This window comes from Macrotis lagotis, chromosome 3 (assembly GCF_037893015.1).
Source record: "Macrotis lagotis isolate mMagLag1 chromosome 3, bilby.v1.9.chrom.fasta, whole genome shotgun sequence".
In the NCBI taxonomy this organism is placed as follows: domain Eukaryota; kingdom Metazoa; phylum Chordata; class Mammalia; order Peramelemorphia; family Peramelidae; genus Macrotis; species Macrotis lagotis.
In genome coordinates this window covers 282,391,713-282,418,632 of record NC_133660.1, presented here as the reverse complement: position 1 = coordinate 282,418,632, position 26,920 = coordinate 282,391,713, and the positions used below count along the sequence as shown (strand labels likewise).

The 26,920-nt window shown below is 49.5% G+C and overlaps 1 protein-coding gene and 1 long non-coding RNA gene across 3 annotated transcripts; one reads left to right on the top strand and one right to left on the bottom strand.

Moving 5' to 3' along the window:
* Positions 1 to 308: 308 nt before the first annotated feature.
* On the bottom strand, positions 309 to 6,055 carry LOC141518719 (uncharacterized). The gene is made up of 6 exons (XR_012477266.1): positions 5,973 to 6,055; positions 5,670 to 5,732; positions 5,004 to 5,101; positions 2,245 to 2,418; positions 794 to 931; positions 309 to 633 (listed from the first exon to the last, which is right to left on the bottom strand). It is a non-coding gene; the product is annotated as an uncharacterized LOC141518719 (long non-coding RNA).
* On the top strand, positions 5,394 to 26,622 carry ACTN3 (actinin alpha 3). Of its 2 annotated transcripts, XM_074230991.1 has the most exons (21): positions 5,394 to 5,584; positions 10,468 to 10,582; positions 12,804 to 12,923; positions 13,012 to 13,098; positions 13,195 to 13,282; positions 13,839 to 13,917; positions 14,012 to 14,093; positions 15,492 to 15,577; positions 17,088 to 17,180; positions 17,858 to 18,088; positions 18,176 to 18,323; positions 19,407 to 19,557; positions 20,725 to 20,833; positions 20,928 to 21,068; positions 22,184 to 22,366; positions 23,065 to 23,199; positions 23,792 to 23,971; positions 25,131 to 25,277; positions 25,386 to 25,451; positions 25,990 to 26,148; positions 26,251 to 26,622. In XM_074230991.1, the coding sequence occupies exons 1-21, from the start codon at positions 5,450 to 5,452 to the stop codon at positions 26,407 to 26,409; spliced, it is 2,694 nt and encodes an 897-aa protein (XP_074087092.1). In that variant the 5' UTR covers positions 5,394 to 5,449; the 3' UTR covers positions 26,410 to 26,622. The 2 variants fall into 2 exon arrangements, with proteins under 2 accessions (XP_074087092.1, XP_074087091.1); XM_074230990.1 differs by having other exon boundaries at positions 25,990 to 26,622.
* Positions 26,623 to 26,920: the final 298 nt, after the last annotated feature.

Below are 26,920 nucleotides of genomic sequence, written 5' to 3'. Positions count from 1 at the left end.
GCCGGCCGGGCCCGGCCCCCGGCCCCCGGCGCCCGGGAGCCGCGCCGAGCCGAGCCAACCACGGCCCGCGCCGCCCGCCGCCGGCCAATGCGCGCCGCCGCCGGCGGGAGCGGCCAGCTGACTGGCCGGGGAGCCGGCCAATGAGGGCGCGCGCCTGCCGCGCTCCGGCCCCGCCCCCCCAGCCGGGCCTCCTGCCCCCCCCCCCGGGGCGGCTCCCGGGGCCTCTGGGAAGCTCCCGCCCCGAGGCCGCCCCGCCCCCGCCCCGAGGCCCGGGCCCGCAGCTCCCCCGAGGCCTCCCTGCGCCCCGCCCCCGCCTGCGGCCTGCTCGGAGCCTCGCGCCTTGGGGCTGGCGGGGAAGCCCGAAGAGCCCCGAGCCCGGCCCGCAGCGCCGTGGCCCGCCCGCCCAGGGGGCCTTCCCCGGGCCCTGAAAGCCCCGGCGCGGCGCAGTTAGGCGCCCACCCCGGCCAGGCCCAGCTTGGCTTCTGGCTGAGCTGGGGCGCAGACCTCCAGGAGGCCGGGGCCTCGCCAAGCCAAGCGCAGACCGGGAACAGGTTTGGGGCAGAAACAGGAGGCAGCTGTGGCACGGATTCCCGCCGGTGGCACTAAAACCCACCCATGAAATATAGGGACCCCCTGGGCAACAAAAAAGAAAAAGAAGTGCGTTTTGGCCTTTCTCCAGCAAAGGGCAGACTGCAAGTCTCACCTAGGCAGTGCAGCTCCAGGAGCCGCCCCGAGGTGCCAGTCAAGCAAGACTACAGGGCCTGCCAACGAAGCTGCCAAATCATTGTCTCACCTTGCTCCCTCTTAGGCTCTCTGCCTCCCTTAGGGACACGAGTTCTCTCTCATCGCCTTCAGCTGGGATCAGTGCATACCAGGGAGGCAAAGGAAAGACTGACAGACTGCCTTCTGGGGCGTGCGGAGCGAAGCAAGGCTAGGGGGAAATTGGGAAACTCAAATAAAATCTTAAAAAACAATAAAGTAGGGGCGGCTAGGTGTGTAGTGCATAAAGCACCGGCCCTGGAGTCAGGAGGACCTGGGTTCAAATCCGGTCTCAGACACTTCATAATTCCCTAGCTGTGTGGCCTTGGGCAAGCCACTTAACCCCGTTTGCCTTGCAAAAATCTTAAAAAACAAAGATTATCTGGCCTAATGCAATCCCCTCCTCCTCCCTATGGTCCCTCTCTGTCCACTCATTGGCTAGTCCTCAGCCTTACATTCAACTTGTGAAAATCTGCCCCAGCAACAAAGAGAAGAATAAAAGGTTTTCATTAAGTATGACCTCACCATCCAGATGGCGAGAATGGCCTTCAGGATGAGAACTATTTTACTGAAGTAATGGAACTTGTCTTGGAACACAAGGTCTAGCCACAGTCTGCTTATCAAACCAAAGGAATCTTAGGAGCTTCTTTGGAATGCAAGATTTTTCTTGTGGGAAAAAGTCTGCTATCCTAGTCATAGTAAAAGTCTTATCAAAAGTTAGAGTGAGCCACCTGTTTGGAATACAAGGGGCTTTCTTCTAGAAATAGTTTAGGAATAATAGTTTGTTCTTTCTTTAATATTTCTTAGCCCTGAGAGGAACATTAACCCTGAAATGGTTACAGCTATTATAATTTCACCAAATGAGCAACCCAACATGTTTTCACTGCATACATATTTCTACTGGCATCCTTTAGCCCAGAGGCATCAGACACACCACCTGCCAGCTGTACAAGACCCACAACAATACCTGAACCAAATTTAAATGGAAAATTAAAATTAAAATGGGAAATACTGAACCATATAAGTGAAAACATTAAAACATAATATTAATATGTGGTTTTCTATAATAGGCAGCCCATAGGAATTCTTATGTACTGTTCGGTGGCCCTAATTTTTTGTTTTGTCTTTAGGGTTTTGCAAAGCAGTGAAGTTAAGTGATTTGCCCAAGTTCACACAGCTAAGTAACAATTAAGTGTCTGAGGTAGGATTTGAATTCAGGTCTTCCTGACTCCAGGGCTGGTGCTCAATCCACTGTGCCACCTTACTATCCCAGTGGCCCTAATTTCTATTTGAATTTGACACCATGGCCTTGGACTATGTCTTAGTGGGTCAAGCGCTTCTCTTTGATGATTCATCCTTAGTAATGGGTTGAATCCTCCTCATGACCCCCCTGGCCTCACCGTTTGGATGATGCCCAGTTTTAGACTTTAGGACATTTCTGCATCATCCCTGGAGTCAAATAGAACAAATTTAATGGATCTTTACCTAACAGCCTTTCAAATAAGGGAAGATGTCCCTCTTGATCTCCTTAAGTCTCTTCTTCAGGCTAAACAGTCTTCATTTCTTCAGAAGATCCACACAGGACATGGTCCTCAGTAGAGTAGCCCCACCATCAGGGTCCATTTTCTCCAGATGGTCTCCAGCATTTCAACATCTTGCCTAAAACATGGTACCCAAAATAGAGCACAGTATTTTAGTACTGCTCTCACTAGAGTAACCAAATTGATTAAGTGACAGACATTTATTACCACCAGTTTTGTGCCAAACACACTCTTGTTTCTCCAGTGGAAGAAAATTACATGAACATCTGGAAGAGAACCTCCCCCTCACTTTTTGGATCAGAAAACAGGGTAAGTGGCTCACCTAGGGTCACCCAATTAACACTTATCTGACTCTGAGATAAACTCTCTAAGCACTGCAGCCCCTGAGTAATGCAGACGACCTCTTTTGGCTCCCTTGTTTCCATTTCTCAGCTCAGATGATTTACCTCTTGCCACCTGTCTTCCATGTTGTACTTGTTCACAATTTCCCTCTATGACAGTCTATTTTATTTTATTTTATTTTATTTAGGTTTTTGCAAGGCAAATGGGGTTAAGTGGCTTGCCCAAGGCCACACAGCTAGGTAATTATTAAATGTCTGAGACCAGATTTGAACCCAGGTACTCCTGACTCCAGGGCCGGTGCTTTATCCACTTCGCCACCTAGCCACCCCTGACAGTCCATTTTAATTGATTATCATCCAAGCCTGTCAGGATCCTGAGCAGCCTTTCTCAGTCGCCCTTTTTTGCTTTCAATCATCTGCAAAATTGATTAGTATATCAACTCTACCTTCATCTGATTTTTAAAAATTCACAAATCCTTATAGCACTCTACTGGGAGACCTTCCAAGCTGACACTGGACTGACCACTAAGGTCTCTTCTCTGGGCTTCAAAACAAAGACCACAATCATTTCAATTCCACCCACCTATGTTAAGCTATAGCTGACAGCTCTTTATCTATCTTGTCCACAAAGTATTTTTTTTAATCTATTTTTTCCAATTGCACGCAAAGCTACTTTTCAACAGTTTTTTTTTTTGGTAAGGTTTTAAGTTTCACATTTTTCTTCCTCCCTTCCCTTCCCCCTTCCACTGATAAAAAAGCAATCTAACATAGGTTATATAGGTATAATTATGTTAATCATACATCCATCTTAATCATGTTGTGAAAGAAAAATCAAATAAAAAAAGAGGGGAAACCATAATAGATAAAACCAGAATACATAAAACAAATTTTAAAAATCAAAAATAGTGAGTTTTTTTCTGCATTCAGACTCTAGTTCCTTCTCTGAATATAGATGTTATTTTTCATCACGAGTCCTTTAGAATTGTCTTTGATTATTGTACTGCTGAGAACAAGTCCGTCATAGCTGATCATCACCCAGTGTTGCTGTCAGTGGGCACAATGTTCTTCTGGTTCTGCTCACTTTGCTCCCTATCAGTTCATGCAAGTCCTTCTAGGCTTTTCAGAAGTCCCATTCCTCATGATTTCTTTCTTTTTCTCTTGTTTTTTTTTTTAATTTTTCTAATTACATGCAAAAAAAGGTTTCAACATTCACCCATTTGCAAGTTTATGAGTTCCATATTTTCCTACCACCCTCCCTTCCCTCCACCTCCCTATGGTGGCAAACAGTCTGGTAAAAGTTTTACACTGTGTTCACAAGGTAGCTTAAGAAACTTGGTCAAATTTTTTGCTAAAATCCAGATAACCCAAAACAAAGTCTTCTCTTGATCTGTTGGATTGGTAAGCCTATCAAAAAAAAAAAAAAGAAAAGAAAAGAAAAGAAAATGGGGTGGCTAGGTGGCACAGTGGATAGAGCACCGGCCCTGGAGTCAGGAGTACCTGGGTTCAAATCCAGTCTTAGACACTTAATAATGACCTAGCTGTGTGGCCTTGAGCAAGCCACTTAACCCCATTTGCCTTGCAAAAACCTAAAAAAAAAAATGGGTAAGTCTGGCCTGTCTGATTCTGGCTGAAATGTTGGTGGTTCTTTGTAATCATTGCTTCTTTTTCTAGACTTCAGTCATCTCTTCAGTGATTTTGCCAGAAATGAATGCCATGATCACTGTTATGGAAACTCTACTTCCTTGAAAATATGGGTACCAGGGGTGGCTAGGTGGCACAGTGGATAGAGCACCAGCCCTGGAGTCAGGAGTACCTGGGTTCAAATCTGGTCTCAGACACTTCATAATTACCTAGCTGTGTGGCCTTGGGCAAGCCACTTAACCCCATTGCCTTGCAAAAACCTAAAAAAAAAAAAAATGTGGGTACCACAAATTTAATTAATAATTAAAAAAAGAAAATGTGGGTACCATCTGTCCATTTCCAATTGTACCTCCCCTTCTGCTGTTCTAACAGTCTGTCAAAGGTCACTCAGCTGTCCCATCTGCCAAATGTGTCCTCCTCTGGGCTGAGATAGATGGTCTGTGTATTGAAGGCAGCTCTAAGCTGTCATCAGGGTCCTTGATCTTAGTCCACTCTCCACTCCCCTCAGAGGCAGAGGGGATGGAATTGCAACCGAGTACAGCCTTTCCTGCCTCAGCACATTCTCTGGGTGGCTTGCCCCAAGCCAAGGCTGTATTAATAGCCCCGACTGCATCCAGCTGGCTCCGCAGTCATCCCCAGGATTAGCGCCCAGGCTCTGGCTTCCCACACCTTCCCAAGACATTCAGGTCCCTCCTGCTACAGGAAAAAACGCGAAACCCACCCAAAGTATTTCCGTGGGCTTAGATTTGTCCATCCGAGGAATGGGTTGATGGGTCATTTCCCCTTTCCTCCTTTTGCCTCCCCCAGGTCTCAGTTTGGCTGTGTGAAGGAAAAAGGATTAAGCAAAACCTAGCCAGACTGAGAGAGCCCAACCCGAGGGCTTCTTTGGACCAAGGAGCTTAAAACTCTTTGGAGTCCTCAGCATTTTCAAAGTTTTTCTGGGCTTAGGAGGGGAGCCGTCAGGGGACCATCTGCCTTCCTTTTTGCCCTTTCCCCTCCACCCCTGGTCTGCCTGGGACCCAGACATCTCCCTCCCTTCCATGTTGGCCCCTCCCCCATTTCCAAATTTAGCAGGAACCCGATCCCAGCCCTGGGAGGTATTTATGGGGGCTGCCGTCGGGGGCCCGGGGGCCGGGCCGAGCCAGGGCAGAACCACAGGACGTGGCCATGATGATGGTGTTGCAGCCCGAAGGCCTGGGCGAGGGCCAGGGTCCCTATGGAGGCGGGGAGTACATGGAACAGGAGGAGGACTGGGACCGAGACCTGCTTCTGGACCCTGCCTGGGAAAAGCAACAACGGAAGGTGAGGGGGACGGGCCTCAAGAATGGGGGACCCGGGAGGGGGCCAAAACAAGAAACATCCCTCCCTTTCCCCAAAGAGTATTCACCAGCCAGCCTGTCTTTGCCTGGAGGTCTCCGTTGCTGATGGGCGAACCTCATGGTGGGGGGGTCTGAGGAGGGGAAAAGCTAGAGCACTTGAGGGATGCCCTCCTCCTTCCAAGAGGTTAAATATATCCCTCTGCCCCACCCTTGAAGGTCTCTGACTCCAAAATCATGCCCCACTCCACCCCCAGCCTGGAATGGGGAGGTGGGGTGGAGAAGAGAAAGAACTCAGGTCCCCTCAAGAACCACTCTCCAGCCCCTGGTGGCCCACAAGACTTTCTCCCAGGCCCACCCAGAGCCTCCATTACTATTTCAACAAAGTCTGCTTATCTTCTGGCTAGGCCTTGGAGTGGCCCACTGAAGAGGACCTAGAACCAGGCAACACCCTAAGACACCCAGTGTGGAACACCAGAGCTGGGAGGGTCTCTAGAACATAGAATATCTGTGTTGGGAGGGACCTTAGAACATAGGACATAGAATGGCAGAACTGGGAGGATGCTTAGAGGTAGACCATTTAGTCCAAACTCCTCATTCTACAGATGGGGAAACTGAGGCTCAGAAAGAAGTGTTCTAAGTTTCATGTCTAGTCAGTGGCAGAGTCAGGACTAAAACTCAGGTCCACTGAACTGGGAGTCCAGTCCTCTTTCCAGCCTGTCTCTTGTCCCAATCCAGTGCTCAGTCTCCAGTCCTGGGGAGGGGAGGCATCAGGTCTCCCAGAGGTAGAGGCTGAGGGGGAGGGGATGCCTGGGTCTCCTTACTGAGTAACCTGACCCTCTGGCCAGATGGACCCTTTCTGCTGAGGCAGCAACTTGGGGGAATCTAAAGAAGGGGTGTAGCAATCACTGCTGATCCTGACCTTTTAGGGTAGTTTAAGAGGGTGTCCCCAACCCCACCCTCAGGACAAATCTGTTTCCAAAACAGTGGTTGTTTGGAGGTGGAGCTCCCCCTGTTCCATATTTTCCCTCAAGGAGTTTCCCAGCCTTGACTTTCACTCCCAAAGAAGTCCAAGAGGATTTTCAGAGTGAGCCAAAACTGGATGGGGGTGAAGTGGGGATCACTTCATGAGCCCATTGCTCTGGAAAGAAAACAGGGTCAGCCTTCAATAAATGTCCATGGTCCACCCCCTCAAAGGCCGGACCTGCCTAGACCCCTGGACATCATTCCACTTATGTCCCTGAGCCAATTTAGCTTCTCCATATTTGAACCTCCCCAAACCCTAAGGCCAGCAGATTCCTCCCAGGCTACTCTAATCCCTGTAAATCAGGATTGGCCATCAGCCTGGCCCAATCCAATTTAGTTCTAATCTTCACCTGACCACTTCTGCCCTCCCTGGCTGCTGAATCCATCTCTGATGAGCAAATTCACCTTCATCCGATCTCTCCATCAGACTCTTCCTGCTTCCTAGTTCTGACAGCACCCTTTATCCTGAAGGCCCTTGGATCACCTCCTGCCCACCCCTTTCACGCTCATGATTCTTCGTGCCCATGATCTTACCACTCTTACAGATGACGCTCTCTTCTCCCCAATATTTCTTTTTTTTTTTTTTTTAGGTTTTTGCAAGGCAGTGGGGTTAAGTGGCTTGCCCAAGGCCACACAGCTAGGTCATTATGAAGTGTCTGAGACCGGATTTGAACCCAGGTCCTCTTGACTCCTGAGCCAGTGCTCTATCTACTTCACCACCTAGCCGCCCCCTCCCCAATAATTCTGACCCAGTCTTTACCCCAAATTCAGTCCCCCTTGAAAAGCCTGGCTTCCCAGGGCCTTGGCCTCCCTCTACTCCCAAGACCTTGGACTTCAGAGACAACCTCCCTCCCCACCCCCACCCCTCAGCTCCATACCCCTGCTTGTCTGCATCTGCCCTAGAAACTGAGACTCCCGGATCCAGGATCCAGATTCAAATGGGCCATTTGCCAATAAGAAAGGTAGCTTTGGGCCAGTGGGAGGAGCCCTTCCTTCCCAATCCTACAACCCTTTAGGCCGGGTCTTCAGGCCAGCCCTTAGCACCACATCCTACACTAAGCAGGTGATGCTTGAGCCATAAATATAATATACCCACTAATCAAACCTTGCCAGTCTCCAGCCCTGAATTGCTGCCTCCTCCATTCCTATCCACAGGCAACAGAACTGTAGAAAGCTTTTACTGGGATCATGTTCTCCAGTCTCACACAGACTCTCACCATAGCAAGGCAACCCTTTGATCCCCCCTCAGTGATTGTCTCCTACTCCCTACTGCAACTAGGCAAGACCTTCTCTTTCCTCAAACCTCCTCCGTCTCTCCTGCAACTGAGGATCTGACTTGAGCTTTACTAAGAAAAGTTTTTCCCCCCCCTCTCTTTTTCTCCTCTCTACATCCTCCATCCCACCCCTTATTCTCCCCTTCTTTCTTTTTTAAAAAAATTTTAATTTAAGGCAATGGGGTTAAATGACTTGCCCAAGGCCACACAGCTAGGCAATTAATAAGTGTCTGAGTTTGGATCTGAACTCAGGTCCTCCTGACTCCAGGGCCAGTGCTCTATCCACTGCACCACCTAGCTGTCCCTCTCGCCTTTTTTCTGCCAACTTCTGACCATGAGTTGGCTTTTCTCCCTACCAAGGCCAGCGCCCCTTCCATGTGTGCTAGATCTGTGCTTCAATCATCTTCTGTCTCGTCTTCAGTCTCTTCTTCCTGGCTGCTTACAACACGTCCCAATCTCCCTTTCCTTAAAAAACCTTCACAAGACTCTACCATTATCTCAAGCTATAGAATTCTAGCTTCCCTCCTTTTCTTAGCCCCATGCTTTGAAAAAAGCTATGTCCCCTCACTGCTTCCACTGTGTTTCCCCTTGGAGCTGCTGCTTTGTTTCTTGGGTTCAGTTCTGCCCCGCAAAGACTCATAACTCAGACTCAGAAATGCAGGTTTTGGAAAGAAAAGAGAAATTTATTAAAGGAAGTTACAGCATAGTAAGAAAGTAATAGGAAAGTTAAAAAGAATTTAAAGAGAAGACCATGTGGATTGCTGATTGGATTGGCCAGGCCAGCTGGCCAGGGTACAGCAGGAGACTGGAAGGTAAAAAGGGACTAGCCCATCCCCCAGATCTCCTTAAATTCTCTCCCAAAATCCATGGGAAGGGGATAGTGACCTGGGAATAATCCAAGTCCCTCATTGGAGATTTTGCCTCTTGGGGAGGGGCTCTTTTGGGTGGTCTTCCAGGACCAGTGCTCTGTGGCTACCCCACCAAAAAAAAAAAAGATAATCCAAATCAGGTTGAAGGTCAGGCCCTCCGATGTGGAAGGACAAAGGAAGATTCTTTTTACAATGCAAACAAAAGATTTACAAAGTTTGTCTCCCACTGATTTCATCACTCCATGCCCAGGTTTCTCTGCATCACCTTCACTCCCCAACCTTTTGCAATGGGGCTTCTGGTCTCTTCACAATCTCATAATGACCTCACCAGCTTCCGCAGGTTCAGTGATCATCTCCCTGCAGAAGACTCCTATGGCAGTGTTGAGTAGAGAGGCTAGGGTACTGGGTTAAGAAAGCTCTATGTCAGTTCCTACTTTCTAGTTCCTTCATTTCTCTTCGCCTTCCTCTTTTCGCATGTAAAATGAAGGGGTTGGGTTCAATAGCCTATGAAGGTTCTTCTAGCTCCAGGGAAAAACATGGAGCGCCCAGCCCAGAGCCAGGAAAACTCATCTTCCTGAGTTCAAATCTGGCTTCCCACCATTCCTAGCTGGGTGATCCTGGGCAAGTCACTTCACCCTGTTTGCCTTAGTTTTTCCATTTGTGAAATGAGTTAGAGAAGGAAGTGGCAAACCACTTGGCCAAGAAAACCCCAAATGGGGTCATGAAGAGTCAGACACAACTTAGATGACTCAACAACAACTCTCTATCCAGGATCCTTTATCTCTCAGGTTCATAACTCCAGTCTTAACCCTCTCTCCAGTTTCCCCTACTGCCTCCTGGATATTTCCAACTGAATGTTCTAGAGCCTTCTCAAACTCAACATTTAAAAAATATAACTCATTATGTTGTGTTATCCCAAACACACCCCCTTCTGAACTTCCTGGCTTATGTTAAGGGTAAACTCCCAGGCACACACCATTAGAGTCATCCTCAATTGCACACTTCCCCTCACCTCATACACCTAAACAGTTGCCAAATCTTGTTCTTTCTACCTCTACCACACCTCTCATATCCCTTCCCCTCTTGCTACTCACACTATCGCCTTCCTTCCAGGGCAGGCCCTCATCACCTGGACCACCACAGTGGCCACCCAATGGTTCTCCCTGTCTCTAGTCTCTCTCCTTTCCAATCTATTTGTTGACCTCTGCTCTGCCTTTGGAATCACTGGTTTGCCTTGGAGGCTCAAGCCAAGAGCCTCCTTCCCAAGATTTCCTGGGCCCTCCTGCTGCTAGAGCCTCAGCCTCCCCAAGTCTCTTTGTATTTTCCTAGTCTAGATTTTCATATGTATTCATTTCTTCCTGTTTTCTCTCCTTGGGGGCAGGGACTTTTCCTGTCTTTCTTTGTGGACTCAGAAGTGACCGTAGAGGACAGATGGGAAAACTGAGGACCAGGACCAGAGAGGTTCACTGGTCTTCTGCAGGTCACCAAAGTACTAAGTAGGAGAACCAGGCTAGAAACACAGGAACTGGGTGGGAACAACTTCTTTCCCATCTTGGAGCCTCAGTTTCCCTTTCTTTTCAATGAGTACTAGCATTCACACAAACCACTTCCAAGGGCAGTTGTAAGGCAAGTGAGCCTCATGCACTGACTCCCAGTAAAAGTGCCAGTGTTTTCCTCTGCCCTCTTCCCTCTGTTCCCAGACCTTCACAGCCTGGTGTAACTCTCATCTGCGCAAAGCTGGGACCCAGATTGAGAACATCGAAGAAGACTTTCGCAATGGCCTCAAACTCATGCTGCTCCTGGAGGTCATATCTGGTGAGGGGGGCAAGGGCCAAGGGGATCTGATGCTTTCAGAGGCTCAGAGATCAGCAAGAGGCTGAGGCTGACTCTGTGATGTTTGGAGTAGGGAAAGGAATTGGGGCATGGAGAAGTGGGAACTGTGAGGGGTATGACGTAGGGGGGCCTTGTTCTTTGGGGGTTCTCCTCTAGGGGTGGGAGATAGATGGAGATGAAGATGCCTCCAATCCCCCAACCCAAACACTCAGTTCATACCAGTCTTCCCAGATTTCTCAGAAACTCTTTCCTTCCTATTTCTTATAGTGCAATAGTATTCGTCATTTTCATGTACCACAACTTGTTTAGTGATTCACTAATTGAGGGAATTTCCAGTTCTTTACCATCACAGAAAGAGCTCCAATAAATATTTTTGTCCATATGGTTCTTTTTCTTCTTTCTTTGATCTTTTTAGATATAGACTTAGTGGTGGTACTCCTGCTCAAAGGGTATGCACAGTTTAGTAGCTTTTTGACCACAGTTCAAAACTACTTTCCAGAATGACTGGACTAGTTCACACCTTCACCAACAGTGCATTCAAGTACCTGTTTTCCCATAGATTCTCCAGCATGTATTCTCCTTTTTTGGGTCAACTTTGATAATTTGAGCAATGTAGAATGCTAAATTAGAATTGCCTTAATTTGAATTTCTTTTAGATTTAGAGCAATTTTATATAGCTAATACTGTCTTGGATTTCTCCTCTATAAATGGAATGTTCTTATCCTTTGATCATTTATCATTTGAGGAATAGCTTTTTTTCCCCTTACACATTTAAATCACTTCTCTATCTTAGAAGTGAGACACTTATTGGTATACCAAAGCAAAAATTTTCCCCACAAAAATTTTTCCCCAGTAACCTGCTTCTCCCTTAATTTTAGATAAATTGGCTTTATGAAAAAACTTTTAAATTTTGTGTCATCAAAATTGTTTTAGTCTTCTTTGATTCTCTCTGTCCTTTTGGTCATGAATGCTTCTCTTATCCATGAAACTGAAACATAGTTTTTAACTTGCTCTTCTAATTAGTTTATGATATCACACTTCATATATTTAAGTCATGTACCCATGTACTAAAGCATGTCTTGGTATATGGTGTGAGATGTTAGATCAAACCTAGTTTCTGTCAGATCACAGTCCAGTTTTCCTTATAATTTCTGTCTAATAGTGAATTCTTGCTGCAGTAGCTGGTATCTTTGAGTTTAATGGTGGCTGTGCTCATGTATATTGTGTACCTAATTGTTCTATCAACCTCTATTTCTTACCCAGTAGCAAATTGTTTTGATAATTGCAGCTTTATAGTATAGTTTGAGCTCTGACACTGTTGCGTCTTGTTCCTTCTCATTTTTTCCTACTTATTTTCCTTGAAATTCTTTAATTTTTATTCTTCTGGACGTATTTCATTATCATTTTTTTTCTTGCTCAATAAAATAATTCTTTAGTAGTTCAACTGGCATGGAATCAAATAAGTTAATTAATTTAGTCATATTATCAGCTTTACCATATTGGCTCAGACTCCCCACAAGCCATTACTCTTTCTCTAGTTATTAAGATCCATGTTTATAGACAGTGGTTTACAATTGTGTTCATATAGGTCCTTTGTGTGTCCAGACAAGTAGGCTCCAACATAGTTTTTGTATTATCTAATTATTTATTACGGAAAGCGGTATGACTAATTCAAATCCAAACAGAGGCCACTAAACCAGAAAAAATATTATCTTTTATGATAGATATTCTGTTATGACTCCCTCCATTGTCTTGGACATTTGAAACTCTTCAAATTAAAGTTTTGACCAACAAAAATAAATAAATAAATAAATAAATAAGAATATTACCTTTTCTACTTTGATACTTCCCAGTTAGATTTTTTTTTTTTGGTTCAAACAGTGCTCAGGAGTTTTGTGGGTCGCATATCTGACCCCTCTGCTCTAGACAGCTCTCCAAGTTGCCAAGTTACAGAGAAGATGCTGACCTGAATTGGTTGGAGCTATTGCCTAATCTGGGGAATTCCTGACACCAATGAAATAACAGACCCAATCTCTGTCTCTTGTACTAAAGAATAACTTCTTGAGGGCAGGAATTATCATTTTTCATCATCCTTCTATCTATTAAGCACACTGTAGGTGTTTAATAATATTATTTCTGAACTGAACTGAAAAGTTGATGGCCTTGGGGCTTCCTATGATCCTGGATCTCTCCTATATCCCAGGGGAAAGACTGCCCAGGCCAGATAAAGGCAAGATGCGCTTCCACAAGATCGCCAATGTCAACAAGGCCCTGGACTTCATTGCCAGCAAAGGGGTGAAACTTGTGTCCATTGGGGCTGAAGGTGAGGTGCCAGGATTAATTGGGGGTAGAGAGGGAGGTGAAGACCTGGTTCAACCTTCTATCTCCCTGGCTTGACTCTTCCCCACCAGAGATCGTGGACGGGAACCTGAAGATGACCTTGGGGATGATCTGGACCATCATCCTTCGCTTTGCCATCCAGGACATCTCTGTGGAAGGTAAGGCCCAGGCTGAGTGGGGGGGCTGGCCCTGCTGACCCCTGCTGACCCATCTGCCCTCCTCAAACAACTCCCGTTTCCTCTGCCTTCTCTCAGAGACCTCCGCCAAAGAAGGTTTGCTCCTGTGGTGTCAACGGAAAACAGCGCCCTATAGGAATGTGAATGTGCAAAACTTCCACACCAGGTCACTGCTGGGGACAGAGTGATTGACACCCTAACATTGCCCTTTCTGGGCCACTGTGTCCCTGAGAGGGAGCTAGCTAGAGCCTTAGAGAGTCAGAGCTGGGGCCCTTAGAACATGGACCATCAGGGTTGAGAGGGTGCTTAGGACCTTAAACATCAGAGACGGAAGGACCCTTAGAACATGGAACATCAGAGCTAGGAGGGCACTTAGGACCTGGAACATCAGAGCTGAGAGGGTGCTTAGAACATGGAATGTTCGACCTAGGAGGGTGCTTAGGATATCAGAGATGGGAAGGTTCTTAAATCTAGAATATCAGACTTCAGGGAGAGGAACTTAGAGGTTTTAGTTCAAACTTCACTTTAATGAGAGGAAGGACCTTTCCCAAGCCCATGCAGTGCATCCTTAGTGGACTTGTGCCAGATCTACTGCCCCAGCTGGTTCAATTCCTTGGGCTAAATGGGCTCTGAGTTCTGGGACTCCTCAGGTTAGGTGGGAATCAGGGGCCACAGCTTTCATGTGGGGGGGGGGCACCAGCCTTACTTTCTTTCTACCTCAGCTGGAAGGATGGCCTGGCCCTCTGTGCTCTCATCCACCGGCACCGCCCTGACCTCATTGACTACGCCAAATTGCGCAAGGTGGGGCCCTGACTCAGCCAACATCTGGACTTCTCCATCACCCCCAGGTCAAATTTGACCTTTGACCTGGCTTTGACAATTGCTCTCCTCTCAGGATGACCCCATTGGCAACCTGAACACCGCCTTTGAGGTAGCTGAAAAGTATCTGGACATTCCCAAAATGTTAGATGCAGAAGGTGAGTGAGTGGGGTCTGGGAGCCAGGAACAATCAACTGATCAACACCTATGAAGGGCTCATACTTCCTTTGTGTGGGACCATGCTGGGTAGGCAGGGAGTGGGAGACAGGTGAAAAAGAGCAGCTCAGCCTTCATAGAGCACAGGGTCTGATGCATAGCTTAGGCACCTGGGGATGGGAAGAAGAGGACAAGATGAGGTGGAAAGAGCTCAAGGATCCATGTTCAAATCTTGCTCCACCAGCTGCTTCAGCTTTCTGGGCCTCAGATTGGGTGGCCTGTCCAGGACCACGGGGCCAGGTGGTTGCTGGGTCTCAGGGATGGTACGTGGGCTCAGGGCCAGGGTTAGTGTTTGGTCCTCTGCACCACTCAGGTACCCTACAGCATGTTTTAGAAGAGGGACAGGGTGAGAGAAAATATAATTGATGGTAGTGGGAAGGTATGGATGGGAGGAATTACAATCAGCCAGAGCAACAGTGGAAAATTATGGAAGTAACTTTTGTGATGGACTTATCCTAATGAATGTGATCCATCCGCAACAGAGCTGCTGGTATCATTACACAGACTGAAACACGTTTTTTTACTTTATTGTTCATGAGGGTCTAGATTTTGGGGGGAGGGGTATTATGTTTACTCTTAAACAAGAATATTTTAGTAATGTATAAAAAATCATTTGTACAAAAATAAAATAAAATAAATATTATTCTAAGATACTGTCACTGCCAAAGGAGTCAGTGACAAAAAAGGAAAGGGGGGTAAGAAACCCTGCTCTATGCCATAACTTGCTCTGAAACCCTATTATAACTCTCAGATGCCTTCAAAACTACATGTTTTGAAAGGAATTAACAAATCCTGGCAAGGGAAGGGAAGAGATTGAGTATTTATACTGCACCTACTGTATACCAGGTATTACACAAGTGAACACTTTTACAAATATTATTTTATTTAAGTCTTCACAACAGCCCTGCAAGGTAGGGAATTATTCCTACTTTACAGTTGAGGAAACTGAGGCAACTGGTCCATGGTCAGCTCTTCTCAAACCTGACCCAGTTCTCTATCTATTGCACCACCAGCTGCCTCTATGACCATCTATGCTGTTAAATTATTTTAAAATATAATATATAATATAGCTTATATTGAACATCTTGAAATATTTATGCTATTATTTTGTACGGTTTCCTTAGAACATCTGCCAGGGCCATTATTTCTATCGTGTAAATGAGCTAAAATAACACTTTCAAGATGTTTAAAAAAAATGGAGGTTCAGCCAAGACAACCCAAGGTTGACTCTGCCACTTAGTAATCCCATGACCCCAGGCAGGCAGCCTACCCTCTCAGAGAAAGAGAAACAAGGGGAGAGAGAGCACATTTCTAAGCAGCTCCCCTTCCTACTTCCTCAGATATCGTGAACACCCCCAAGCCGGATGAGAAGGCCGTCATGACCTATGTGTCCTGCTTCTATCATGCCTTTGCAGGGGCTGAACAGGTGAAGGGATCAGGGGTTGAGGTGGGGAAGGAAGGACAGGGGAGTGGGGGTAGAGTTGTGGGGAAGCGAATGGGTGGAGACCTGTAGCTAAGGATTCATGGCCAACTGGAACAAGGAAGGCCAGCACTGGTGGGCCTGGAACAGCTGTCATTTCCAAGACCTTGGGTTCAAATCCTGGTATCCTAGCCACTACTTGACCTTTATGGACCTCAGTTTCTTGATCTATCAAATGGGGAGAATAAACCTTTCAATGCCCATCTCACAAAGTTGTGAGGTAGGAGTTTTGAAGGCTGCAGAACATGACTAAAGGTAAATATTCATGCTAATTACTCATGCATTAAACACTGGAATGAATACCTACTGGACCTGTAGAGTTCCCTTGGGATGTGAGGCAGGGGGTGTTAGCATCACTTTACACAGTGCAGGAGAAACAGGTGAGGCCAGTTCCATGAAAGATACCCAGGTTGGGAGCAGTCCTGGCCCCATGCTGGACGTTGAAGATAAAGACATCTGTAGCCTGGTGGGACGGTGTAATGGAAAGAACCTTGACCTTCCAGTCTGGGGAACCTGGTCTATCTCACTGAGTACCTTTGGGCAAGCCACTTTCTTTTTCTTGGCCTCCACTTGCCCTGTGAAGTAAGAGAGCTGGACACAATGGTCTCTAACATCCCTTCCAGCTTGAGAATGCTGTGAGTCCATAAAAGGGGACTTGGTGGGGTTGGTCTGGTCCCCCCAACCTTCCCTACTCCCAGTTCCTAACTAAGAATTACTTACCATGGCCAGCTGTGGGTATAGTCTGCCATGGATATGATCAGCTGTGGGCATGGTCCACCATAGGCATGGTCAGCTGTGGCATCAGTTCTTGGGAAGGATCAGCATGGACACTACAGTTATCCCCAGAAAATCTGCAGATTAGAGATGGAACCTGTGGAGGGAGGTCTAGCGCCTTCCTCCATCTTGCCGGCTTCCAGCCTGGTGTCCTCTCAAGGAAGCTGGTCCTATATGCTTCTCCTGCGCTGTGGAAAGTGATGCTAACAAACCCTGCTTCAAATCCCGGGGCGGGGGGTGACTCAAGTTCTGGGGAATGAGTGCCCCATCCTTGAACTATTCCTTCATTTCCTCATACAACAAACATTTATTAGGAATGGTGTCCTTGGGGAACTTGTGGCCAGGTAGGAAGTTAGGATACAAGGAAAAAACCACAGTATTAAACAAGTCTGCACAGACCAAGGTCAAAATGACTTAAGGAAATATTTTACAGAAGTTCATTGGTCAAGACTGTTCCCCTCTCTGGGATCATCTATGGGAAGACCTTGATGCTCTTAGTCCCTTCCTAATTGATAGAGAGCCCAGATCCTATGACCTTTGGGGGGGAACTCAGGCCAGCTCCATGTAGGAGAGGGTGGGGTCCCATAGCAGAAGAGTTGTCCCTGTGATGGGGAAGAGAAGGACATGTGTCCAGGAGGCAGACTTAGGGAATCTGGGCTCTTGGACTTTTTTCTGTCTATAGGCAGAGACGGCTGCCAACAGGATCTGTAAGGTGCTGGCAGTGAACCAGGAGAATGAAAAGCTTATGGAAGAATATGAGAAGCTGGCCAGTGAGGTGGGTGTCTGTGGGGCCCATGCTTTATGCTGAGGACAGAAAGGTGAAATACACCAACAGTTGCCTTCAGGAGTCTTTTAGTCTAATGGGAAAGGCCTGGGACACATCTGTTAAAGCAAGAAGCAAAATGTGTTAAATGTACAGGATAAATGAGGAGTTGCACAAGGAAGAAATCATTTCTAGTCCAGTGGAAGTTTCATAGAAGAGATGGCACCAGGTTGGGCCCTGAAGGACCAGCAAGATGTCAGCAGGAGCGGTGGAAGCCTAGGCTTGGGGGGTGGTAGTCTTAATTGACCAGATAGGATGTGGCCTCGGGGGTGTGACCAAGGAATGGCTAAAGGTCTAGTTTGTCCAGAGAATGGAGAACATGATGAACAGCAGGGAAAAGTCTAGAAAGCCAGGCTGGAGTTGGCTATGGAGGATTCCCTAAAGTAAAGGGAGGCTCTGAGGGTTGTGAGCAGGAGACCCATGTACCCTGCCTGTGAAGAAAGAAGATTCTGGAGCAGATGGACCAGGAGGGCTAGCATGGGAAGGAAGCCATTTGTAATTAATTACCTACTCTATGCTCACCATTGGGGGTACCGAGACAAAAAACTAGCAGCCATTGCTCTCTGGAAGCTTCCAGGAGAAGCCCAGGGCTAAGGGCCACCATCCCTTATGCCATTGTCCTTCCCCAGCTGCTGGAATGGATCCGCCGCACCGTGCCCTGGCTGGAGAACCGGACTAGTGAGCCCAGCATGAGTGCTATGCAGCGGAAGCTGGAGGATTTCCGAGAGTACCGGCGTCTCCACAAGCCGCCCCGCGTTCAGGAGAAATGCCAACTGGAGATTAACTTTAACACACTGCAGACCAAGCTTCGACTCAGCCACCGGCCTGCCTTCATGCCATCTGAGGGCAAGCTGGTGTCGGTGAGCTCCCAGCTCAGGGCTGGCTGGGGGGCATAAAAGGGCCTGGGCTGGCCAGGGATGCAGGAGAGCCCTTGTCTTCCTCCTCAGGACATCGCCAATGCCTGGCGGGGCCTGGAACAGGCTGAGAAGGGCTATGAGGACTGGCTGCTGGCTGAGATCCGGAGGCTTCAGCGCCTGCAACACCTTGCAGAGAAGTTCCAACAGAAAGCTTCCCTGCATGAGACCTGGACCCGGGGTAAGGACCCAGAAGGGTGGGCACCTGCTCTGTGGCATTGCACAGACTCATGGGACCATCAAAGAGGGATTACACTGGTCCAGGACCCCGGCCCAGGGCAGATCTGCCCCCTCTCTGCAGCCTAGGTTTAGAGTCACCCGATGAAATGGGCCTTGTTTTTTTAATGGTTAAGGTTTGCGAGGACTTAACCTAGGTCACTGCCTTTGATCCTCATACCACAGGCATTAGTATCAGAGGTGGGGAGGATCTGAACCTAGGTCTTCCCAGGCCTTCCAAGCCCAGCTCTCTTTCCAGAGCCTCATAGCCTCTCCCATAGATGACTTTATAGAGATGGGGATTGTTGCACATCTCTCATACGGATTCCTCGGGGATCGATGATCTATGCCTTCATCAGCCACATCTGTGCGCCTCGGCCCAGGTCACACTGTCTTGGGAGACCCAGGCAGCCCAGTTCAGGAAGGACAGGGAGCAGCTGGACAGTGTCCGGAGTAGAACAGCCAGGATGGGGAGGATCAGCTGAAGGAAATGGGGTGGATATGATGGTCAACTTTAAGCACCTTTCATGTAGAGAGGGATTAGGCCTCTTCTGCTTGGGCCCAGTAGAGCCAGGAACTGGGGGGATGTTGTAGAGAGGTGACTTAGTACCGATATCAGAGAAAACCTAATAATGAGAGCCATCCCAAAGTGGAAGGAGCGAGCTCTCCATCACCGGAAGTATTCAAGCAAAAGCAGCTTGGCCATTCCCTGGGGATAGGATTGTGGGTATGTCCTGGGTGTGGGTTGACCACTGAGCTCCTTCCAGCTGTGGAATCCATGGCTGGGTTTCTAGTCATTCAGACTGCCCAATGGGAAGGAGGAATCCCAGAGTAGAATCAGAAGGCACAACTTGGGATCCCACCCTGTGGCCTGGCATGCAGAGTCCCTTCTCCATGTTGGGCCCAAGTTTGTCCCTCTGTAAAATGGCAGGGTTGGCCTTGGTGGTATTGGAAGTCCCCTCTGGACCTCATGGCCTCTGACTGGGCCTCATGGCCTCTGACTGGGTGATGGGGTGGCCTGGGGGCCACCTGTTGCTTCCTCTCCCAGGAAAGGAAGATATGCTGAGCCAGCGGGATTATGATTCAGCCTCGCTGCAGGAGGTGCGGGCCCTGCTGAGGCGCCATGAGGCCTTTGAGAGCGACCTGGCCGCCCACCAGGACCGGGTGGAGCAGATTGCAGCCATAGCCCAGGAGCTCAAGTATGGATGCCCCATCCCTGCCCTTCCTCCACAGCAGCCTGGCATCACCCTTTCCTGCCTAGACCACCAGGATCCTGGTCTCTGTCTCATTCTCCCATGGCTCCTGCCTCCAGCCACAACTTGGGGAGCTTACCTGACACCCCCTCACCATCCTCCATTCCCTGCAGTAGTAACCTGTAGACTTTGGGCTGGGGAGGGCTAGGCTCTCTCAGGCCCCTACACATCAGATGGGGAGTAGAAAAATGCTCTGGACAACGAGACTCAAACTCAGATCCAGCTTTGTGGCCTTTCAGGAGATGTGATCTCCTCAAGGGCAGGGCCCCTTTCAGATCATTAAAGACTGGCACAGGGTCTTTTGTCTGATCAATTCAAATTGAAGTGGAAGGTGGGGGGTCCAGGCCTGGGATTTCATGTCAAGAGCTCCCCTTGAGGAAATTTCCTTTGCCAGGGCAGACCCCCATCCACTCTGCAGGCCCTAGTTATTGGAGTGGTCTGGGGCCCTGAGTGGTAAAGAGGCATGCCAGTGCCACTCATCCAGGATATGGCAGAGGCCTTCCCGACTCTGAGGCTGCCTTGTCCCCAAAATGCCTCCTTGCCAAGTGTCACCTATTTTTATCATCATTATCTACATTTTGGAAATGGTAAACTGAGGGCCCAAAGGCTTCAAACATGGGCCAGATCCTATTCTGGTCCATGTAGCTCTCATGAAGAGCCTACTATGTGCGAGGTAGCCACTAAAAGGAAAAGATATCTTTGGGGAGTCCAGTACAGTAGGGGAGACCACAGACAGGGTAAAGTGGAGTTAGCCAGCAGTGGGGACACTAAGATTAAGGAGAGGGTCCTGGCAGGAAGATAGCCAGCCCCCATCTGAGTAGGAAGGGTCCTCAGGGATATCTAGTCCATTGTAGTGCTCATTGTACAGAAGGGAAGTGTTAGAAAGTGTCAGGCAGGATTTGAACCCAGGTCTCTCATTCTCAGGATTTGTGTTCAAGAAGCCTTGTGCCCATGCTGATAGGGGATGGGCTTTATGTAAACCCTGGACAGGATGGAACCTGGGGGTCCTGACTCCAAGCCTAGACATCATCGTGGGAGGTGGGGAGGGGGCTCAGGGCCAGAGTTGGGCTCATCCTGGGCCTGGAGAGTCAGTCCATGCCTTGTCCCTTTCAGTGAACTGGATTATCATGATGCCCCCTCCGTGAATAGTCGCTGCCAGGCCATCTGTGACCAGTGGGACTCCCTGGGCACTTTGACTCAGAAAAGGAGAGATGCTTTGGAGGTGATGGAGTGGTCTGGGGTGGGCAGCGGAGGGAGAGGAGAGCAGGGCAGATCAGAGCTTCTGGCCAATCTCACTCCTGCCCCCTTCTCCCTAGAGGATGGAAAAGCTCCTGGAAACCATCGACCAGCTGCAGTTAGAATTTGCCCGGCGGGCAGCCCCTTTCAACAACTGGCTGGATGGGGCGGTGGAGGACCTGCAGGATGTGTGGCTGGTGCATTCAGTGGAGGAGACCCAGGTGGGTCGCTCACAGAGAGCCTGCTCCTCAAATAGGGTCTCAGAAATAGTTCCAAGTTGTAAAGAAGGGGCAGCTAGGTGGAGCAGCGGATAAAGCACCGGCCTTGGAGTCAGGAGTACCTGGGTTCAAATCTGGTCTCAGACACTTAATAATCACCTAGCTGTGTGGCCTTGGGCAAGTCACTTAACCCCATTTGTCTTGCAAAAACCTAAAAACAAAAAAACAAAACCAAGTTGTGAAGAGAGAAGACCCTGCCTTCATCCTCTTTCCACCATCATCATTGGCAGAGTGAATTTTCAGCCAGCAATGGGCAGCTAGATGGTGCAATGGGTAGAGTACCTGTCCTGAAATCAGGAGGACATGAGTTCAAATTTGACCTCAGACACCTGATGCTTACTAGCCAGGTGACCTTGGGCAAGTCACTTTAATGGTTTCACATCCAGGACCATCTCTAGTCATCCTGATTTATATCTGACTCTGGAGGAGAAACTGAGGTTGGTGACTTAGCACAGCACCCCACCCCCCCTCAAATCAAATTCACCTGCTTGTCAAAACATCCTCTTCCTGATGATAAGGGAGATTAGAAATCTCACCAGGCCCAGCTCCCTTTCTTGGTTGCTCTCCAATCACTGGCTGTCTTGAGACTGTTTGACAGCTCAGTCAGCCTATGAGGAAGATGTTTGGTTTCCTTTCTCCTCCCCTCTGTTACAATACATTATAAGAAGCTCCTGGGTCCTTGGCTGCTGCCCAAGATGATCTAATGTGCATCCTGCTGATCCTCAACCCGTTGCTAAGCAACTGTCTTTCGGGCCTTACTGCTGGGGGGGGGGGGTGTGCTATGCTATGCAGACTTCCCCTTGTGGTCCAGGGACCCAATGGAGTTAAGACCAAAAAAACCAGAAAAAACCAACAGGTAGGGCATGGGCAGCCTCTGCATGCCCACCTGCCACCCCTCCTCACCAGCCCAGATTTCTCGCCCTCCGGTTGCTCCAAAGGATGGAGCCTCAAAGGGCATCTCATCCCCCACTTCTACATTTGGATTTTGGAGGAGGTCAAGAAAGGATGGGGGCAGAGATGTTTGTTTCTAAGATTTTTCCCTTCCTGATATTTCTTAGAGCCTCATCACAGCCCATGAGCAGTTCAAGGCCACTCTACCTGAGGCTGACCGGGAGCGGGGGGCCATCCTGGGTATTCAGGGGGAGATTCAGAAGATCTGTCAGACCTATGGACTGCGTCTGACCATCTCCAACCCCTATATCAGCCTCACGCCACAGGACATCACCAGCAAGTGGGAAATGGTAAGACACTGATCTCCTTGGGGGTCTCCCACACGCACCCCCTGTTTCAGCCCTCTCTTGCCTGGGGTCACTCTCCCCCTCCCTTTGCCCTCAAATCCTTCTGCCTGTCTTCTGTCTCTTTAGAAGAGTTCTGTGGGGCCTTTTTGCCTCCTACCCTTCACTTCACTCCCTTACAAACAAACCTTTGAGTTAGGTTAACAACTCAAGTTAACAGATGGGCAGACTGAGGCCTGGAGGTGCTGCCAAGACATCTGTACCCATCTCGCTTCTCCCCTTGCCTCTCCTAGGGACAGGGATTGTTTGGGTCTTTGTAACCATGATAGCACAAACTAGGTGATCAATGAGTTTGTGGATTGGTTGATTGATTGACAGGGAGTGGTTACAGCCCAGAGGTTCCTGGCCTATCGAAGATGAGCAAGGTAGTAGGACCTGGGCCAAAGTAGTAAGGCCAGAGAAAATGCCTTCCTTACCTAGCCCTTCTGCCGTCAGTCAAACCCACAGTCCTGCCCACAGAGAACGTAACATTTTAATGGTGGAGACAACCTTCCAGCTCCAGGCAGAGTATCTGAAGGTGGTCTGTCAAGGGGAAGGTGTTAGCAGCTGGAGGGCCTGGGAGAGACATCCTCCATCCACACACAGTGTGAGCAGCCCACCCCCCATCCCCCAATCCACCTGATACCAGCCTCCTGATTGCTCAGGTACGGAAGCTGGTGCCCAACCGTGACCAGACCTTGCAGGAGGAGCTGGCCCGCCAGCAGGCCAATGAGCGGCTCCGCAGACAGTTTGCAGCTCAAGCCAATGCTATTGGCCCTTGGATTCAGGGAAAAGTAGAGGTGAGAAGAGCTGGGGTCCAGAGCGGGGATATGGAGATGAGGGCAAGGCTCACCCTCACCCTTTTTGGGAGGGAATGGCCCAAGAGCTTCAACCTTGGCCCACACCAGGATGGCCTTTCTCCCCTAGGGGAAGGGACCTGGGTCTGGGGGTGCAGCAGGGATGTAAGGGGGAGTTTTGGTGACTGGGGGAAATTCAATTGGAGGAGAAACTTCAAATCTCAGGACCCAAAGTCCTACACAGGGAAACAGAGACTCCAGGACTGGAAGGAAAGCGGGGCAGACTGGTCCTGGGAAAGCTCTCCTGGGATGTGGGAAAGACTCATGACCCCACTACAGCAATCAAGCCTCTGCCCCCCGATTCCTGGCACTCCAAAAACGTTTTGATGCAGGGTCTAGAATTGTGACACGAGGTAGAGAGATCCAGTCCCAGAGAGAGATCCATCTGAATCCATGACGTTCACTATCCAGGGAGAGCAGACATGTGCAGAGCATGATAGCAGAGGCTGATATTAACATGAGAAGACTTGCCCCCCAAGTTGGCACGTCTAGTTGCCCTACCCTAGGTATACTTAGCTGTCTTTGGCCCCTGCAGGAAGTCGGACGCTTGGCGGTGGGGCTGGCTGGCTCCCTAGAGGACCAGATGGCAGGACTGAAGCAGCAAGAACAAAACATCATCAACTACAAGAGCAACGTGGACCGGCTCGAGGGAGACCACCAGATGCTACAGGAGAGCCTGGTGTTTGACAATAAACACACTGTCTACAGCATGGAGGTTGGTGTGTGTGGGGGGGAGCTGGGGGAAACCTGCAGAGCTGGGGAGAGAGCTGAAGGAGGGAGAGGGGAGGAGGAAGGAAGAGAGGAAGAGGAGGAGAGAGGGGAGGATGGAAAGAGTGGGAGGAGAGGAAGGGGGAAGGAAGAGAGGAAGGGGAGGGCAGAAGGGGGAACAGAGGGGGAGGGAGAAGGGGAAGAGGGGGAAGGGGAGGAGATGGAAGTAAGAAGGTGAGGAAGAGAAAGAGGAAGGGGAGGGATAAGAGGGGTCTAGAGGGGGCATTTTTAAGGCAAATGCTATTAACCAAATGCCATAGTTAAACATGAAGCTTGAGGGAAAACTTCCTTGTAAGAAGTTCGAATGTCCCGCTTTCTTGTACCACAGTGCATTTCCCCCATAGAAGTCACCCTTGAAATACAAGGAACAAGCTAAGGAGCCATCTGGCTATATAAATGTCATTCAGCACCCGTAGTCCCCCTCCCCCATTTAGGAAGAAGAGGGAGCCAGATGGCATCATCTGCCCTCTGGGACTAAGCTTGATCCTGCCAGGTTGTCCTCTCCGTTATCCCAGTCACTCTCTCCTCCCAGTTTGCTTCCTTCACTCAGTCAGTCTTCCCATGATTCTCAGGTTTCCTCATTTTCTAGTTTCTTCTGGTACAACCCCTTGTTCGGACACCTCCCCTAGCTCTTGGAGCTTCCCTGGCACTTGATAAGAGTTAGCTGATTGAGAGACTGTGACCCAGATGGGCTGGCCCCCTGTCTCACTCTCTTTGAAGCCCTCAGAGAACAAAACCTAGGCCTCAAGGGCAAAGTTTGGAAACAGTTTGGTGACTTTTCTCAAACCTCAATGTCAGAGCTGGGAGGTGCCTCGGGACAGGGGATGGCGGAGCTGAAGGAGGGCATGGCAGAGCTGAGGGAAGGGATGGCAGAGCTGGGAGAGGCCTTGGGACAGGGGATGGCAGAGCTGAAGGAGGGGGTCTTAGAGAAGTGAGGCCTGGAGAAAGAAACTGACTTGACCAAGAGCAGGAAACCTAGGGAAGCCTGGTCAGAACTTGAACCCAGTTCTCTTGCCTCCAGGGAGGTCAGAACTGGAAGGGGCCTGGGCACCTGCTCTTCCCCTTCTGCCTTGGATGCTGATCTCTCCTTCCTATCCTCCCTCTAGCATATCCGTGTGGGCTGGGAGCAGCTGCTCACCTCCATTGCCCGCACCATCAATGAGGTGGAGAACCAGGTGCTGACCCGCGATGCCAAGGGCCTGAGCCAAGAACAGATGAACGAGTTCCGGGCCTCCTTCAACCACTTTGACCGGGTCAGATGGGCAGGGCAGGGTGGTCGAAGGGGCTCTCCTCAGCCAGTGAGGGCTGGGGGGCAGGGGAAGTCCAGTGTGGAAGCCTGACATTCTCCTTGCCGATCACAGAAACGAAATGGGATGATGGAACCCGATGATTTCCGAGCCTGTCTCATCTCTATGGGCTATGATTTGGTGAGCATGTCTCCTGCCCCCTGCACACACAAAGAGCAGGGCCATGCCCCCCCAGGTCTAGGGAATCCCCCCCTTGCTTCTAGAATGTGTTATTCACTTTTAACACTTCACAATCTGACTTTTCCTGGTTTAGACACATACACAATGTGCCCCCTAAGAGGCATCATCCTCACCCTTAGGGTACAATTATTCCTTCTCAGTTATGAGGTCTTCCCCAAACCCCTCAGCTTCTAATGCTTCTGCCCATTCCGATTTTTATTGTTTTTTGCAAGACAGTGGGGTTAAGTGACTTGCCCAAGGTCACACAGCTAGGTAATTTTAAGTGTGGCTCCGACAATTTGAACTCAGGCCCTCCTGACTCCATGGCACCTGTTGTTCCCCCCCCCCTCATTCTCTGTCCATGTTCCCACCCAGGACAGGCACTCTCATCTCTGAATTTCCACTGCCAAGCACAATTGGGGTCGGCTCACTGAAAGTCCTTAATGCTTTTTAAAAGGAAGGAACAAATGGATGGGTGACTGTGGGTTTGCCTCTGTAGGGGGAAGCGGAGTTTGCTCGCATCATGACCATGGTGGACCCCAACGCAGCCGGGGTCGTCACCTTCCAGGCCTTCATTGACTTTATGACTCGAGAGACTGCCGAGACAGACACAGCCGAGCAGGTGGTGGCCTCCTTCAAGATCTTGGCAGGAGACAAGGTATGTGGTGGGGCTGTGGCTGGACCCCACCCCCTTGGAAGCCCCCTCCTCCCAGGAGCAGGGGTCAGTCAGGATCTGACGTGTCCCCCTTCTGTACAACAGAATTACATCACGGGTGAGGAGCTGAGGCGGGAGCTGCCAGCCGAGCAGGCGGAGTACTGCATCCGCCGCATGACCCCCTATACTGGGCCTGGGGCTCCCTCGGGGGCTCTGGACTATGTCGCCTTCTCAAGTGCCCTCTATGGGGAGAGTGACCTCTGACCCCAGCCTTTCCCTCGCAACCCCAGGAGTGTTCTTTTCAACATCTGACCCTCTCCTTTCTTGGGCAGCACCAAAGCCTTGATCCCCTCTCCCCAATTCTCCTGATAATTTGACCCTTTTCTCCTCCCAAGGCCAGGGACCTATGAGCTCAGAGACACACATCACCTTAGACCTCTCCCCACTGGCTGCGCTCAATAAAGCTCCCTCTTCCCTGGCTGGGACCCCAGCTCGTCTCTTTACCAGGGCAGGGTGAAGCCTGGAACCTCCATGGGGTCAGAGTGCAGAGAGGGTCCAACAGTCTAATACCATCACGCTCCCTGCCCCTTCCCAGAGGCTGCAAAGCCTCTGCTGGGGGGGGGGGCAGGGAATGGCTACTAAGAGGAGGCACATGCCAAGTGAGATGACCCCCGGGGGGACTGGTCAGTCACCCTTAAGCTGTGGAAGTCACTGTGCTAAGCTCTGATTAACGGCTGCTGCTCTCCAGGGGCTGCCACTCTTTATAGATACCTTG